Source organism: Amaranthus tricolor, chromosome 15 (assembly GCF_026212465.1).
Source record: "Amaranthus tricolor cultivar Red isolate AtriRed21 chromosome 15, ASM2621246v1, whole genome shotgun sequence".
In the NCBI taxonomy this organism is placed as follows: domain Eukaryota; kingdom Viridiplantae; phylum Streptophyta; class Magnoliopsida; order Caryophyllales; family Amaranthaceae; genus Amaranthus; species Amaranthus tricolor.
In genome coordinates, this window is record NC_080061.1 from 9,713,913 (window position 1) to 9,732,511 (window position 18,599).

General features: G+C 33.4%; 1 protein-coding gene and 1 non-coding gene across 2 annotated transcripts; both read left to right on the forward strand.

Moving 5' to 3' along the window:
* The first annotated feature begins 1,706 nt into the window (after nucleotides 1-1,706).
* LOC130802010 (U5 spliceosomal RNA) lies at nucleotides 1,707-1,822 on the forward strand. Its single transcript, XR_009039729.1, has one exon. It is a non-coding gene; the product is annotated as a U5 spliceosomal RNA (small nuclear RNA).
* Nucleotides 1,823-2,508: 686 nt separating this feature from the next.
* LOC130801922 (uncharacterized) lies at nucleotides 2,509-14,982 on the forward strand. The gene is made up of 10 exons (XM_057665870.1): nucleotides 2,509-2,873; nucleotides 3,787-3,973; nucleotides 4,418-4,515; nucleotides 6,403-6,508; nucleotides 7,226-7,443; nucleotides 8,114-8,156; nucleotides 10,293-10,546; nucleotides 11,151-11,672; nucleotides 11,926-12,037; nucleotides 14,686-14,982. The coding sequence occupies exons 1-8, from the start codon at nucleotides 2,704-2,706 to the stop codon at nucleotides 11,557-11,559; spliced, it is 1,485 nt and encodes a 494-aa protein (XP_057521853.1). The 5' UTR covers nucleotides 2,509-2,703; the 3' UTR covers nucleotides 11,560-11,672; nucleotides 11,926-12,037; nucleotides 14,686-14,982.
* The last annotated feature ends 3,617 nt before the right edge of the window (nucleotides 14,983-18,599 follow it).

Here is an 18,599-nt window from a genome sequence, read left to right on the forward strand (position 1 = left end):
TCACTCTTACATGGTTCCAGATTATTTTCAGGAAGTCTCAACTAAAACAATGAATATAGAAAATTCTACAAAATATAAATCTATGAAGTAATACATGCTACAGATGCTGGTATAAGTGTTGGAAATACTTCACATATGAGACAAGATCCCACATCGATAAAATAGTGCGTTGTTGACTTGCATATATAGTGGGTGAGCTAATCTTCCTACTACTATATGGTTTTGGGAAATAATGAACCTCACCAAGTGTATGTGCAAGTCAACGCTCTTGACTCGTGGATTTGTAGGCTCAAGCCCACGGGTCTCCCGTGTCCACACGAGTAGGCCACGATGAAAATTATGTGATGAATTGTGACGGCTAGAGCTGTTCAAAACAAACCCGACCCGGAATCGAAAATTATCAGAATCGAAAAATGTAAGTTTTTTAGGTTTACCGAACCGCAATTACCCGAACCGATACTTCACTCGAACCGTTTGATAACCGAAAAGAGCAAAATCGAACTCGAACTGCAACCGAATTTTATAACCGACATATAAACCTTAACCGATGTTACCCAAACTGAACAGTGATCGACCCGAGTCAAATCCGACCCGAATTATGCACGTAACCGAATGTAACCTGACTAAAACCGATTAAGATCGAACTGTTTTTAACCCGAACTGATACAAACCCGATCGATTATTAATCGAACTGTTTTTAACCCGAACCGATTGTAAATCGAACTGTTATAAATCCGAATCAAATTTTCACCTAATTTTAGCAAATTAAGTCCAATTTCAGTTTTCTAATAATACGGAAAAAGGAAGAATACAAGTTCTATATAGAAGAGATTGCATACAGAATATATATATATATATATATATATATATATATATATATATATATATATATATATATATATATATATATATATGTATACATATATATATATATATATATATATATATATATATATATATATATATATATATATATGTATACATATATATATATATATATATATACATATATATATATATATATATATATATATATATATATATATATATATATATATATATATATATAAATATATATATATATATATACATATATATATATATATATATATATATATATATATATATATATATATATATATATATAAATATATATATATATATATACATATATATATATATATATATATATATATATATATATATATATATATATATATATATATATATATATATATATAAACTAATTGAAATAAATTGATCTGCCTATTAGGGCTGGCAAAAGCTGACCCGACCTGCTAACCTGATCTGAAACCGATTCGAAATTAGCGGGTTTGGGTTTAGATTTTTGACCCAATTAATTAAATGGTTCAACCCGACCTGATCTGTTTATTAAATGGGTTAGGTTCAGATTGAATATTTAAACCCGAAAAAAACCTGTTTAACCCATTTATTAAATTTAAGACGGATCAACATTTGCCAAATACTTCGTAAAACTAAGATAATACCAATTACCATGTATTGAGGGATTTGTCAGCTAAAGATGACTTTCAATAAGAAAGGAAGTTGTCCCACATCGGCTAAGGGATTTGTCAGCTGAAGATGACTTTTAATAACAAAGGAAGTTGTCCCACATCGGCTATGAAAGATACTAATAAAAGAAAAATCCTTTAAATCACTTCCACAGATCTCATACCAACTTACGCAGCCACGCCGTGAGCACAAAGCGAACTATTCTTTCGCCTTTTACTAAAGAATACCGTGTGCTCGCTGCATTAAGTGGCATACGTTTATTTTTGGAGGAAGCCTTTAATTAAGGTTAAATGGGTCAAATGACCTGAAATATATGAATTAAATGACCTAAAAAAAAGTAGGTTAAATTGGTCATTAGCAGGTTGATCCGATCTGCTACAGATCAGGTCGGGGTTTCAATTTTTGACCCATTAATTAAATGGGTCAGGTTCAGGTTAAGGGTTTATTGACCCATTTATATATGATCCGAACCTGAAAATGACCCAACCCGACCTGTTTGACACCCCTATCTGCTATATCTGATAAAACAATCGGTAATTATTTTTTGTAAGTAAATGAGCATACATCATTTAAAAACCTGACTATTAACTTATTTCGATATTGACCCGATCAATAGTTATCCGTAACCGATAACTACTCGAAAAATACAGCTCGAACCCGATCTGTACCCGAAAAAACCGAACCAATTAGTAATCGATGACAACCCTAGACCGATTGACACTCGACACGAACTTCAACCGACACCGAACTGATGCTAACCCGATAGCTTGAATAACCGATCTCTAACCAAACCGTGACTAACCGACTCGACCCGATTGTGACCCGTTGTAACACACAGCCGAAAAATAACCGATTCGAAATGCAACCGAACCGAATAACACCCGTCCGAAACCGACCCGATCAACCGAATGAACACCTCTAGTCACGGCCTAATAATAAGTACTACCGTCTATCTCTCACTCAACAATCATGAATCAACATAAAACATTTTTCTCATGATCCATGAAATTGACTTTTGGTTTACTTGCCGGGAAACTCTTGGTTATACTGGCACTGCCATCCTGTTAAATATTCCTCCATTTAACCAAACCCTAAAATTTATTTATAATTTCGAAATTTCTCATTAATCAATATAATAGACTCATAGTTTGAGAAGAGAAGTTTCCCAAAATGGCGGAACTTAAAGCTTCAACTCCTACATCAATTACAGACTTAGATGTTGATTCATTGGTACACTGCGCTACTTATTTGAGCATTCCGGACATATCTAACATGGCAATGACTTGTAAATTCTTCAGAAATGCCGCTTATTCTGATTCTATTTGGCATCGTCTCTTCAGGTTTTAGTTTTTTTTTTTTTTCTATTTTTTTTTTACTGTTAATCGTTTCTGTGATTCACTGCGGATGCGTAAAGATTACATTACATGTCCACCGATTGGATTCGAATGTATTTGGTTGAATCACCTGGAAATTGATGATACTTGAGCTCGCCACATACTATTAAAAGCCAAACATCTAAATTTTATTGATGATATGATACGATAGTTTTAGGAGCTAAAAAATGAAAAACTTAATTGTAATTTGTAAATGATTAATACACCGTTTGTTTGATAAAATTCTAATTTAATGTAATTTTAAATGGTATAATTAATGTTTACATGTTATCGCCAAGGTTACATATATCAATTTCATACTGATGCTTTGGACAAAGGTTTATCAAATTAATTATTGTTATGTAATTGATTAAGTGGAAAATCTAAACATTTCTCGTTTTGAGTCAAAGTATTATATTTGTTACACCAATTGATCAGAGTTGCTACATTTTAATTATCTTGGGAAATATAGTTGTCAGGATTCTAGTGTGCATTCCTTTCCATAAATCCAAAGGCATTGGTGAATTTTTCCAAGAGACCGGAGAGGATATAGGTGTTGAGTTTATGCAATCTTACCTTTGTGACGGTTATTTCCAATTAAACGCACATGGTTTTGGGTGTTCATATAGAGATGTTCATTGACATTTAGTTTTATATATTTGATTGAGAAAAATCAAGGTTTATATCATATAGGAGTATTGATTTGCAAATTAATAGCAAGACCTTGAGCAGTGAAACTTCCAAAGCCGTAAACAGTTGGTTTAACATCTGTTGTTCATACTCCTGCTTTGATATGAAAATTTGGCCCTTTGGGCTGCATATTCTACATTGTTTTGGAAAATGTACAACTGTATATTCATTTATTGAAATTGCTTTTAAGGGAAAAATGGCCGGAGCACATGTTGAGCCAACAGCCTCCAGGTTCATTAGTGAGGGACACCTATTTGAGTAGGCGTACTGCTGTCAGACGTTTTAGCTTTGTTGATCCTTTGGTTGCAGATTTCTACACTGATGCAAGGCCTTTCAATCATGTATTGTTAGGAAAAAATGACATCGCTTTTTCACAGGTAGGTTGGGTAGTCTGTGAATTGATTTTTACATTTTGATCATCTTCTTTTGCTTAGTCTCACAAGTCTTCATGATTTCGAGCCCAATTCACATTCAAATCCATATTAATTTATTTAAGATCCTAAATCAACTAAATATTATATTTACTCCAAGAAATCCCTAATACAATATATCTAATAAAAGTCCGAAAAATCCTATTAGATACATCAAAATTGTAGTTTGCAATTTTGTACTTGCCAGTTTGAACTTCCAATTTTTTTGTTTTTGATTTTCGCTTTTGTTACCTATACTAAGGGTTTAGTCCTTTCACACCAATGTTAGATAGGCTGTGATAAATTTCATAAAAATAACCTTGTTGCTTTGCCTTTAACTGCTCAATTAGTTTTACCATGTTGTAGACATGTAATGATATATTTAAGCCTGTGTTATGTGTTTTTCAACAGGGATCATTGGTACAACTTCTGAAGATTGATGATTTTGTGAACGGTAAAGCATGCCATGTTTTTTTAAGGGATCATAATGCAAGAATTACATGTATGAGGTATGTTTAATGCATTGCAACATGTTAAACTTCCAACTTTTCTGTATTAATATCAGACATGATGCTGAAAAATGGTTAGGAACACAAAATCTTGCAATAGTTTTGGGTTCATTACCCTTGTTAAATTGTGACCTTATATGCTTGCATTTGAAGAAGGTTGCTAGAAAAACAGCAAGCCTTGAGATTTATTACTTTGAAAGAAATTTGAGTAAAATGGGGCATTCTATTACTATTTAAAGTTAATCTGTCAAAAACCGCCGTTCATGAAATTGCTTTTTGCAACACAATACCTTATAACATTTTTGGACTCGTTAATAGCCGGGTCAATTGTTCCAAAACTGTCCAATGTGTTGTGGCTTGTGCCAAAAAATGTTGTATCCAGGGCTGGTCCTGAGATTTGAGAGGCCCGGGGCAAAACATTAATTATGGGGCCCTAATTAATAAAGATACTATTATAGGCCCCTAAATATTAAATATCAAAGCGTCGTTTTTCTAAATTTTTGGATGGGCCTGAGGCACATGCCGCTCTTGCCCCTTTACAAGGCCGGCTCTAGTTGCATCAGGTATTTTTGATAATTTAGTTTTTTACAAGACTTAGTTTTTGACAGCTTTTGATTCATAAAATGTACGTATTGTGAAAGAAGTAAACAATTGTTTTCATCATGGCAATAATAAAATTATAAATATAAAAATGAAATAAAATTAGGGTTGCCATAAAGGGTTGAACTATACTTATTCATTCCAAATGCTTTCCAGGAGCCAATTTAATAATACCTGGTCGAAACTTTGCTATTAATAAAGCATGCTAAGCTACTGAGTTTTTAGAGACTGAAGTAATAGGTTATGTAAAGAAATTTTCATAGAATTGAAATGGCACCTCGTTATATGGCAAGCAATATTGCACTTGTTTCATTTCTTTTTGCTAACACTCTTGCTGCGTTACTTTTTTCCCCTCTGTGTACTCATTTGTGTACATGCTCTTAATGTCTTACTCCTATGTGGCTTTTGGTTCTCTGGCCTGCTTGGATGCGGTTTTGTCTGTGGAGCAAGTTATGAAAAGTCTCTAATTTCGTTGGTAGACTATTTGCTTATGTGTAGGTGATTAACTGTTGAGATCCAAGCTATGGATTATTCTTAGAGGCTTAATACACGTTTATCATGTGCATTTGTTAATTCTGCCTATACAACAATTTTTTGTTGTTTGAACATAATCTCTGCCTTTGTGGGTATTTTTGAGACATATACCAGTGGCATGGGCTTGAGTTCTATACTCTGGTAGCTCTTGGTTCTGTCAGAGAGTTTCACACCTTCCCCAAGAAAAGCAATAATAGTATATGTTACTTACTTCCCCCTAAATATTAAATAACTAATTCGAGCAAGATCATAAAACTGAACGTATAACATAAGACTTTGTTTTGGATTATTCTGAATCCGTTCCTTGTTTCTCGAGTTGTTAGATTATAATATGTTAAATTGCTTATACTGATCATTTCTACCTTACTGGTGTTCTATTATTCTATTTCTTGGTGGCAACTTCGCTGTTATATCCTTACTAGAGTCAAGATTCATAATAGTATATGCTACTTACTTCCCCCTTTCTTCCTCCCTCTCATCCCCTAAAATAATAAAATAAAAAAACTAAAGGAATTTTTTTAGAAATGTTCTTTTACCCCACTTTACCTTCAGTTTTATGTTTATGATTCCACCTTTTCATTGAGCTATAAATATAAAGATCCAAACATAGTGATGAAGTACTTTGGCTGAAGAAGGCTGCATTCTACGTTCAGTTTTATGATCTTGCTCGAATTAGTTATTTGAAGGACATAGAAATTAGAGCTAGATTTGTCTTAACTGTAATTTCTAAGGTGTAATAATCTAGTTTTGCAGATTATTTCCAATCACAGAGGTACCTTTCATTCGAAGTGAGGCACAATTAGATGAAAATGTATTAATAACTTCAAGTTCAGATCGCTCTATTCGCCTTTGGTGGAAGGTATGGTGGTATTCTTCCATCGTTTGTCAGTTCTATACTCTAGTCTGAAGTTAGGATGAGGTCATGGGTGCTAATGTGAGCTAAGTTGAATGACTAGTTTGTGTTTTGGGAATTCTCTACAGCCAAGAAAGATATCTGTCATTGTAATTTTGATGGTACATTTAAGTAATGTCTGTTCTGTTACTGTATTTTCTCTTTAAAGCATCAGTTGAGGAAATTACTATGTAAGGCTCAGGAGAGTAATGCTTCCAAGAGTTATTTAATTTCATATCTTTTAGTACAATGCAAGTTCATGTAATGAATGAATGATTGGTTTATCAATAACGTCAAACTACATAGTATTAAGATTTAAGACTTAAGAAGTAAGTTGCTAAATTGATCATGTTCTTGTGATCTTGTGTTTACTGAAGCATGAAGTGCTAGAAATTACGAGTTCAAAGTTAAAACATCAATATATCAATGCAACGGCTTGAATTTATATATTATGACCACTAATTTATCAATGTGTTCTGATTCGACGAGAAAAAAGAAATAGTTATGGTGCCATATTTTGATCTATGCTATTGACAATGTATTCATGTTTTTACAAAAAGTACTTTCATCTGACTTTCACCTATTTCCTAAATCATTTCAACTATCATCTTCTGGAAGATGGTTAAACTTCACTTTGTTATACTATTGTGTTTCTTAATTGCTTGTTGTTTGTATCCATTGCAGGGCTCTTCTTTTCGATGTTTTAAAGGTCACAATGGTCCGGTTTCTGCACTCTCGGATAAATTACTGGGTGACATTGGTAGCAAAGTGCTTGCTAGTGGAGGAGAAGATGGAACTGTTCGTCTGTGGTCTCTCAGTTCAAGGGGCAAGCGTGGCCAACATGCACCTAATGCAACACTTCATGGGCATGAGAAACCAATTAAATTGCTGTCAGTTGCAGGGTACGTGTCATTTTGATAGGGATGTTCACAATTCACAGTTCTTACAGCTGGAGTAATGTATATGTGTAGTTAATGTTTTTGATTATATCTCAGCATGGAGTAATGCATCATTAACTAGCATCATATCCTCAATTTGTCGTTTACTACATCTTTGGACAGAAATATTCATTTTAGGACTATAATGATCCTGGTCAGCAAAACAAGTGAAGATTAATTTGACTTTTCAAGACTTTATTCTCATCTCTACAGCTACAGGAAATTGTTGTGACTGCTATGTTTTTTGCCCTTTTTTGTGTCATTTGCGCATTGCTTTCTCATGACTAGTGACACATGGTAGTTGGCACTCAGACTTGAATACACCCTACATGTTTAGGCATATTGCTTCTACTGTCTTGTATATGTGGTCCATGCATTTCTTGCTGTTGTGTTTTTGTTAAGTTCTGTTGAAATTCAAAAAATAATGCATGCTATGTTTCTGTTATGGATTGGGTAGGCCATGAGATGAAATCACCAAAGATTGAACAGTTTATCCCTCCCCTTCCCCTCTATTTCTACTACTTCTCTCTACATTTTATTCCCCCAACTAACTAATTACTAAAATATTATTTCTTACTAAATTCCCATATTACCCCTTCCTACCAATTCATGACAGTTTCTTTATGCATTACAGGCACAAGATTTCACTTTTGATCAGTGTTGCAACAGATTCAAAGGTACTGCATTGCTTTTCTTCTGATTCTTTTAGCAAATCCCACCCCTCTCCTGTTGAACTGGAATGAGGATTTACTTCTTCAGTTGGAATGTGAATTTGTGAGCTCATATAGATTCAACATTTTGAGAATTTACCTCACTCGAAGGGGAAAGAACCAACTTGTCTGAGGTTGACAATCGAGTAAATATGTAGACAGATTGAAAGATGTAACTCTCGTTGTACTTGATTCTTGTATCATACCTCTGTAGTAGTACCCCTTAACGTCTGGTCAGCAGCACCCTGACATAAACTGAATTTACTCCCTGCAGTATAAAAGCACTGCTTTTTTTGACTTTTTTTTTTGGACGTCTATGATCTTTTAACCATTGATCCATTAGCTAACCATGAAGGCTGACTTATTTAGGTAATATTTCTCCATGACACGAGGAAAACTTGAAGTAGCATCTTTTTTTGTTTCTTTTGGACTTGTAAATAGACATGTCTGTCTCAGATATTTTATTTTTCATGGGAATGAACCTAGAAAAGAACCGCATTCACATTAAATTTTGTTAAGAGGGTTAATCACTTAATTCAGTTTTGTGAACTTATCTCATTGGTGCACGTAAATCAGGAAATTTATTTAGTTTGTGTCCTTTGATGACAAAGTATATTTGTGTAAAAGCGGGGTTCTCTATAGGGATGGTACTTGTCTTTTAGACACTCCCTTTCATGTCTTATTTTTAAGAAGGTGAATGGTAGACAGTGTCACTTTGGAGCTATTGTTGACAATATTGTAACTGGCTAATTGTACCTCTAATGATAATGCAGAAACAAGGCAATATCACTATATTGCGACTGCATGGTAAAGTTTTGAGTTTACCGCGACCGAAATATAGGCTTCATTGACCGCAAATATCATTATGGAATTGGAAATGGCACATCTTTAAGATGTCACTGTTGACTGCAATAGCTATTTAATAAACTACAACATGTGGAGTGTGGCCTTTTAGGTATCAAGTCAGGAAACTTGTTGGAAAGCTGATCTCAGCTTTTAGGTGGAAACAGAATTTTATAAGTCAATTAGTGTCATAAGTTCAAAACATTGAAAGATCTAACTCTTGCTGAGCTTAAATGTCATATCACCTCTTTAGTATCCTTTGATGGGGAATGTTTTTATACTCCCTTTTTAGAGAGGAGTTTAGGAGCCATGTATTGATTTGTAGACAAGCTTCTTTGTAGAATAGGTTTACTTATGTAATGGGCGTCAGATAATTTTGGCAAACTCTCATGGAGCAATAGCATGTGATGGCTATCTAAGTCCAACTTGTGTCAGTTCAACCCATCTGTACTAACTTCTTGTTCGACTTGGTATGCATATGGGTCTTAGGTTTTTTAAACATGTTGGGGATAAATTCCGAGTTGAAATAGGAGCTGGATATTCATATAAGGCAACTTTGAGAGTAAGAAATTGTCAATATCATCATATCTTGTGTCGGGGGTAGGGTTGGGGGTGGGAGCTGTCTTGGTAGTAGCATGTCCACATTACATAGGCTTGGGTGGCAGAACTTTTTTCATTCAAGGAAACTAGAAAACAAATAGTTGGACAGAGTTAAAATTAAGAAGGATACATTAAGATAATTTGTGGTATGGAGCGAGTATTATTTGACAAATTGATGGCTGATTTGACCATTAAAGTCATATGTGCCCTATTTTTTAAAATGAAAGAGTACCTGTTGAATTCACTTCCTCGGTCCTAGGGTATAAATATTAAGATGTTATCTTACAGACTTTTAGTATTGAAGATGCACATAATCTAGGTTATTAGATTCAAGATTCTATTTTGGTGATGGTTAGATGCAGAAATTTTTGTTTCCGTTGGATGGGTAAGAACACTTTCCTCACACTATCTACACATGATATGACACCCCTGAAAATTGGGGAAGTTATCTATGGTTATTGGTTGGGAAAGGAATTCATATAATCTTATAAAGGTTTACTAAAATTGAGTCACCAACTCACCAATGACTAATCAAACATTTCCAGAGATCTTTATATATCTGTGTCTTATGCTTGTAATGTTAATATCCTTATACTAATTTCTTTATATTAACATATGATTAGATTTTACTTTTTGTGATGTTTTTCATGTGCAATGTAGATCAGAGTGTGGGATTCAGCTCTTGCATCTACATCTCGGACATCCAGTTGTGTGGGAATGACCTCTGTGCTAGGTACTCCTGTTGGAGTCAAATGCGTTGAGTCAATGCTTTATGTAGCTGCAGGTTGCTCTGTTCATGCAATTGATCTGAGAACAATGAAGAAGGCTTTCACAGCTGCTGCTTGTCACCCAGATCTTTTCTCATTTGAGATGCTGCCTTCAAGATCGTTGATCTGCACTGGAGGAAATAATAAGTAAGAATGTTTTAACCTTAACAAAGATAAACATAAGAACAATGTTTCTGTGCCACTTTAATTTTCTTAATACATAAATTGTTTTAAATTGGTAGCATTATTGTGAATCTCAGTAGTCAGAATGCCGAGTGTTGTGACTATCAATGTTTCTCAATCTCTTAGCATTATATGCAACATATAGTTATTCTTTTTCTGTTATGACATATACTCAACCATTTCAATCTTCATTGAGCTTTTTTTTTGAGATAATCTTCATTGAGCTTTTGGGAGGCTCTTTTCACCTCATGATAAGATAGTATCTTGACTCTTGAGCCCCATATGTTTGATAGTAGCAGTGGGCTTTATATGGATAACTAGATCACTTAGAGGCACTTTTCCTCTATTTACACGTCTTTAGATACCACTTCATGAATTATATATAAACTCGTCAGCCAACTTCTTAGATAATCAAATATTCATCATGCAGTGCCTTGAACTGAGGTAACAGTATTAGTTTTTACATATAGTGGAAAGTTTTCGTTTGATCTCAACTTAAAGCATATAATTGCAGAATATGAGTACTGCCTCATCTTCTTTGACAGATTTTAATCATTTTTTGTTGCAGAGCTTTATTATGGGATATTAGGAAAAGCCAGGATGAATTAAGATCAAGATCAGAGCCAGTAGCTGAGATGGAAGGTCATAACGGCCCAGTTACTCAAGTGCATATGGACGATTACAAGATTGTTACTGGTGGTCCTGATGACTTTTTTACTAATATATGGGAGGTGGAGACTGGTGCTCTCATTAATTCCTTAAGCTGTTGTCCATCAGAGCTATCTAATACCACGATAGGGTGTAATGCAATGGCCATATATGGTTGTCGAATTGTCACTGCATGCTCTGGAGAGAATGGACTTGTACGCTTCAGGGACTTCAACAATGCTTCTTGCTCTGTTGCTTTGTATGAGGATGCTGTGTCTTCCAAATTTTGGAATTCGAACTCCTACAGTGTTTCAGATTCTGATTTGTAGTTAAAGATTTCAAGTGAACAACAATGGTGTTGTAGAAGGTTACATAAGGATTGAAGAAGGGAAGAACAAAAATTAAAGGAGAAAAATAACGAGAAGGGAGAGAAAGAAATGAGGTAAATCTTTGTTTTGTAATTGACGATTGTATATTTATAACTTCGACACCATTTATACAAATGGCAATTTTATTAAGCACCTCAGCATATCCCTGATCAATGAGTTGCTTGTCATCTCTAAGAATCTAACCAAAGAAACTCCAACTAACTTCGACATATCAAGGCCAAATAAAACTAGCTCGGCAACTCATCCTCCTTTGTTTCATCCTTACTCATCAATCGGCAACTAATAACTGATGGTTTTTGTCTGAAGGCTGATGATCGACCTCAGAGTCATTCTGCAATATGTGTAGCAGCAAGAAGTGTGCCTCTAAAAGCCTTTAGTTGTGAGATATAGAAGACATCATGAATCCTTGAGCAATCAGGTAATTTCTGTTTGTATATTGTAATTTGTAGCTCCTACATTTAAAAGTCACATGAATGGTCCAAAGAACTTAGGAGACAACTTCTGATTGCTTTTATGCTGGACATTGTCCTGTATGTTTTAATTTCAGCCATACTCGATCTCTCATAACAAAACTTCTTTTTGTCATGTGTTTTATTAACTTAGACCTTCATTTGTTTTGAAGTTGTCTGAATTGAACTTCAATTGATATATCACGAATTTACGAATTGTCTTCTTTCCAGCTTCAATTAATGTTATCGGCTCTACACTGTTCTGGTAGATTGATAGGGTAAAGTACACTAGTATAGGAGTTGTCCATGCACTATACTTCTTAATTAAGGAGTGCATTGCTATGCAATATTTGCTAAATACACCAATCAATTAGTTGATTCCTAGTTCTACATATATACCATAGATGCACGTCTGGGCACTTGTTAGTTATCTCAGTTTGACCATCTTGTATGTCTGATTGCTCCTTTGTTACCCCAAGCCTTGCTTATAAGGTTGTAACTTCAACCACACCCAATCTCCATATTGAAATTGTCAATCACTTCTGTTGATTCTTGTTTCATTCTTGCTTGGGCCTAAGTAAGCAAAGTGGACTACACGCTAATACCACTTTTTCTTAAATTATATAGTTGTTTAAATATTATCCCTCGATCATAAGAAAACATCTTAATTTACATATATTAATAATTAATAAAATTTCATTTTCTTCTATTATTGGTTACTCTTATAACTAGGTGGTATCTGTATTTAAGAAAACACCCCGCAATTATTTGACGTTAGTAATGTATTTAAAATTATTTTTGAAATTGATTTTAATATAATTGTTATTAAATTTGTGGATTAGTCATTATATATATATATATACCTTTAATAACAATTATGTACATTTTATTTAAGTGGTCAGTTAGTGTTGTTACAATAAAGTGTGGATTGGGTTAATTTTATTGGGTCTTGTAAGTAAATATATCCAATTAGGGTTTTAAATTTAACTAATCCCTCACTCACAAAAGAAACTGCATACTCATTTTTTTTTCTTGCTCCCTCACATTCTCTGTTTTCCTTCTTCCTTCAACTCCTCCTCTCACGAAAACGAACCAACCACCACAACCCAGCCTGACAGCCGCTAGCCGCCAGCCGCACGCACAAATCTCCTTCTCCACCACCTGCTGCGGCGCCAAATAGCAGGCCACGACAGCCTCCGTCGTGCTTCTTCTTCCATCTTCACCATCTTTGTGAGCTAGTCCTTTTCTTTATAAGAATTGCACTAAATATATGAATGTTATTGTTAATTTGAATTATAATTATTGAATCTTAATAAAATTTGAAATGGTTAAGTGTTAGAAGTGTGAAGTGTGAATTGTGAATTGAACATGAATAAATTAGGGTTTGTACTAGGGATGAAAATAATGGTTTTATGTATTGTTTTTTTTTTTTTTATATTTTGGTGATATTTTGACATCGTGATAACTTTACAGAAGCTTTTGATAAGTGCTATTATTGTTTGATAATGGTGGTATTGATAGTTAGGAATGGTTAAGGTTATTAGTCACCTTTAATAGTTAAATGTTAATATGTTAATGGTGATGGATATGACCATTGTTGGTTTAGTGGTTAATTGTCGTCGTTGGAGAATTTTTCAATTGTGTGTACATTGTTGATGTTTAATTGTCATGGTTAGTTTATTCAATTGTTGTCCTAAGTTGTGTAATGTGGTTAAATCATAGAAAATTAGTGTTATGAGTTGTCTAAGCAACTAATTGCTTTGTTCTTATTATTTTTCGCTTCAAACCTTGAGGAATGTAGCAAATTTGATTGAAAATCATTATCATCATGAGTTGAACCTCTTTCGAAGTGGTTGTTGCGACTTGTTGTCTTGCTGTTGCAAGTACGTACACGCAGTAGCTAACCCTTGCATACATCTTGAATATGTTTTCATTGAATAACAATAATATATGAGTTTTGTCAACTATTATTTGCTATTAAACATTATTAAGTTTCTGCTTCAAGTGTGGATTAGTATGTAGAAATGGTAGAGAATGAGATTTATTGTTGTAAAAGTGGAATGTTGGACTATATGAGATGGAATGAGAATGAGTCCTTATTGATAGAGTAGTGAAATTGGTTAGTTGTAATGGAAATGAGTCCCTTATTGATGAGATATCAAATTGGTTGTTTATCGTGACTCCATTGGATTGGTACTCCAGTTTGTTTAGTTTCCGGAGGCATGGATCTATATATGGTCGTTTTACTGGGGTAATGATCATACTTTGCCATTGGGCGCCGGCATGGCCGTCAACACCCTTGGTTTAGGTGTCACCATGTGGGTCTTGTAAACCCTAATATGGAGGCCTCTTATCACATAAGAGAATACATGAAATCAAAGAAGAGAAGAAAGATAGAGAAGACATTGAAAAGTTTATTGAAATGAAAAGTAGTTATAGTTGGTACTTACATATTGAAATGTCACCTTTATCTCATGATTATTATGCTGATATTGATTGTGTGTTATATAGATATTATGTTGTTAGTACTGACGTGTACTTGTTTTTTTTCATTGTTGATGACTCGTCTTTGATGGCCCTGCTATGATACCTTTGCCTATAATGTTACGTTGAGCAGCGAGGATATATGGACCTTACAAGTGATGGAACGTCTTTGCATTGGATACGGGTAAAAATTGAGTTGCAAAGCTTGAAGCACATGTCCTCCTTTTGTGTAATTTGGTTTCTACCGCAAAGTTTTAATTTGAATGACTTTTGATATTTTGTTATTTTTGAAAACCCAAGTGTTTTCGGGAACCACGATTCTTGTTTACATGGTAATTTAGAGAAGCCGACAACGATTCATTCCGTCGTGAGATTTTGTTACCAGGGCGATGATGCCTCTTCTTTGTTATTTTTTATTGATCATTTATTATCTTTTAGTGCGTCCAACTTTAGGTAGATGCTGCCGAAATTCTCGCACAATCTTGTCTAGGAGTTTTCCAACTCCTTTAATTAATTCTTCAAATCTTTTCTTTTTCTTCATTTATTTCATATTTTATGTTTAATGTAACATCTAAATTTCCTCTGGATCCATATAGAGGGTCGGAAATTAGGGGTGTTTAAAAAAAATAAAAGTTTATAGGCTGGTCATGGAAGAAGGAAGGTTGAACCATAACAGAAACGAGATTCAGTGTCATGGTAGAGATGCATAGGTATTTAGTTCATTAGTGTAGGTTCTGTTTATTATTAACATGTTCTTAACCTTGCCATTCTATTGAAAGCAACGTTATTTTTTAACTATACTTATCAGGATGCAATTATGTAAATTAGCTTTTTGATGATTATAACATAGCTGAAAATCTTGTGGTTAATAGGAGATAAAGCGTGTGTATAAACTAAAATTGCCATTCTATATGTTCTAAATTTTATGTTTGGAATTGTGAATATGACTTGAAGGTTTCCAACTCTGCTAACCCTTAAAGAACATTTTAAACCAATATTATAAACAATGTGAATATTTGCAATAAGGCATAAGGAATGACTACTGAATCTGCTGATTATGAGACCTAAGTTGGGGATTTGAGGATTAGAAACTATCCAAACGCTTACCAATTAATTTGTTTAGCTATCTGATATGAGACATCCAAAATTGATGTACTCTATGTTTATATTTTCTCTTTTCTATGTTTAATGTCCTAACAATGTACCACCCAAAAAAAAACATTGTAAAGTTTATAAAATTGAAGTGCATAACATAAGGTGAAGAAAGAAAAAACCCCTGCAAAAATACATCTTTCTTAAACTATTCATTATGCAATCACGCACCTGAAAATGATAGAAACAATAAATATTCCCTCTGCCTATAAATAACACCATCTGACTCAAAAATATCAGAGTTTTTTAAAGTCAAATAGTGTTATTTTAGAAGGACAGAGAGAGTAACAATCTTGAGTATGTGATAGATATAAGTAATATAGGTTTTGTTACTAGTCAAAAATAGCTTCTTGTAGCTTGTAGATGTAAAATTTCGTAACCACTGTGAATATTTCCAATCTATGAATTTAGTAAAATTTTGAATTAAGCTTATAGAAAACAATTCTCAATAGAAGTATGCAATTCTAACCAATTAGTTGAAACTAGTTAAGCTATTTATGTCTTGGCTTAGTAATTGAAAATGAATATGTTAAATTGTTAAGAATTAGGGAGACAATAAGGAGAAGAGTAGTACAGAACTTGATGTCATATTGTTATGTTGGTATTATTCGGTACTCAATAGCAATGCAAACTTGCCATATTTATAGTACAATACATGCACTATTTCGGTATTCCTATATTATTCATATACTATTCACCACTATTCATAGTGTTAAAGTTTTACTCATTTTAAAGCATCCAACTATCTTTTTTTAACACTCCCCCTTGAATGCCTTAAATATGAAAAAAAATTTCAACATTTATAGTCCATTGGTCTTGTTAAATAGGTATTCTACATCAACATATCCAATGAGTATGACATCATTCCTTTACTAGTAGAATAACCCAAGATCTGTAGTTCCCCTTAGGTATCCAAATAGATGTTTTATCCCATTCCAATGCCTTCTCGTTGGTACATTACTATACTTAACTAATAAGTTTACAGAAAATGCTATATCAGGTCTTGTATTACTCTGTTAAGTACATTAAAGCACCAATGACACTTATATATAGCACGTCATGGCCTAAAATTTCTTCATTTTCTTCTCATGGACAAAATGTGTCATCTTCATGTTTAGTGATCAGACTACCATTGGGAAACTCAGTGGATAAGCCTTATCCATGTAAAAATATTTTAAAAACTTCTCAACCTGATGGACAAATATTTCACTTCTCAAATGTTCGATTTGTAGTCCAAGGCAAAATTTAGTTTTTCCCAAATCTTTCATCAAATATTTAATTGTTATTCTAATTTCTTTAAGAGTTCCAATCAAAGTTTAAGTCATCTACATTCTACATTCTACATTCACATCGATGATTACAAAACCTGATAGAGATTGTTTGATGAATACACATGGACTAATTTGGTTATATTTGAATCCTACTTTCATAACGATTATACCACATTTTCCCCGATTTTTTTAATCCATAAAGTGATCTTTAAAATTTTATAGAAAACATTTCTCTAGATACATTTTTTTATTTTTTAAGTTTAGTCCTTCATGGACCTTCATATAGATGTTTGTGTCAAGTGACTCCTATAAATATGCAATTACGACATCCATCAATCTCATGTCTAAGCCTTAAAACAGTTTAACTTACCAAAATCTAGGTGTAGTTGCATCAATTACTAGAGAATATGTTTCTTCATAATTAATTCCTGGCATTTGAGATAAACTTTGGGCTAAGGGCAGAGCAAAGATTTTGGAGGCCCTATTTAATTTTATGATGTTTTTCAATATAGTGCCCTTCATTACATCAAAAGATATAATTTTTTCCACTGTAAAAAAAATAATTCAAGACAAAATGTATTGTAACATTATATTATAAAATTACTTCAAATATAAAAAAATTTACAAACAAATCAATTAAAAAGCGTTGCTCACAACCGAGCCTGAATAACACCATTTAATATTTGAGGCCTTTTATTTTTAAGGGCCCTAGGCGGTCGGCTACCCCGATTATGCTACAAACCGCAATGCCTTGGGTTGCAAATCTTGCCATGTATATGAGAATTTCATTTTTCTCATTTGTTTTTCTTATGAATGCCCATTTAAATTCTACTAATGTTACTCCTTGTAGAGTTTGTAAAATTTGTCTAAAGGCTTTCCTTTTTCCCAAATAATATTACTATGTCTCAATTGCTTCCCTCCATCTTTTTCAATCTGGTCTTCTTCTGCTTCAATTATATTAGCTCAAGATCATTTTTATCATTAATTATATCAACCGTTATGGAACAAGCAAAAGATTCATTTGAATGATCTTTTTCTGATTTCATTGTTTCTTGGGGAATATATAATTTATTGAGGTTTCATTATTTTTTTTTTTTTTTTCATTGTCGAAGACCAGCTTTATCTTGATTTTCTCTTTTATTTTCATTGTCATTTTGACTACCATTTATTGCACCTTATTGTTTTCCCAATTTTTTTGGTTTTGAATATTTTGAACCAAGTGGCTTTCCACGCTTTCTTTGCACAAAAATCCATCACCTTTTGTCTTTTTATTAGGGATATGTATTCGGCAGAAGCATTTGTCGCTGATATATGTGATTTTGTAATTTTCTAAGTGTATGTGAACGAACCAGGTAAGTTAGCATTTACCAACACTTTGTAGGTGCACAATTCGTTGTACTTCTTGTTCACATGAATTTGTTGTTAGGTTTAAATATTCTAATTGAGTTGTTTTCCAAATAAGTTTCATATTCCTTTTCTAGTAAGTCCACATTCTCTCCCTCTAAAGATGACAATATTGTTTTATTAAAATGACAATTAATAAATCTAGCTTGAAATTCAGCACCAGTTAATGGTTCCAGATATCGAATAATTGATGGAGATTCAAATTCGACATATATTCTCA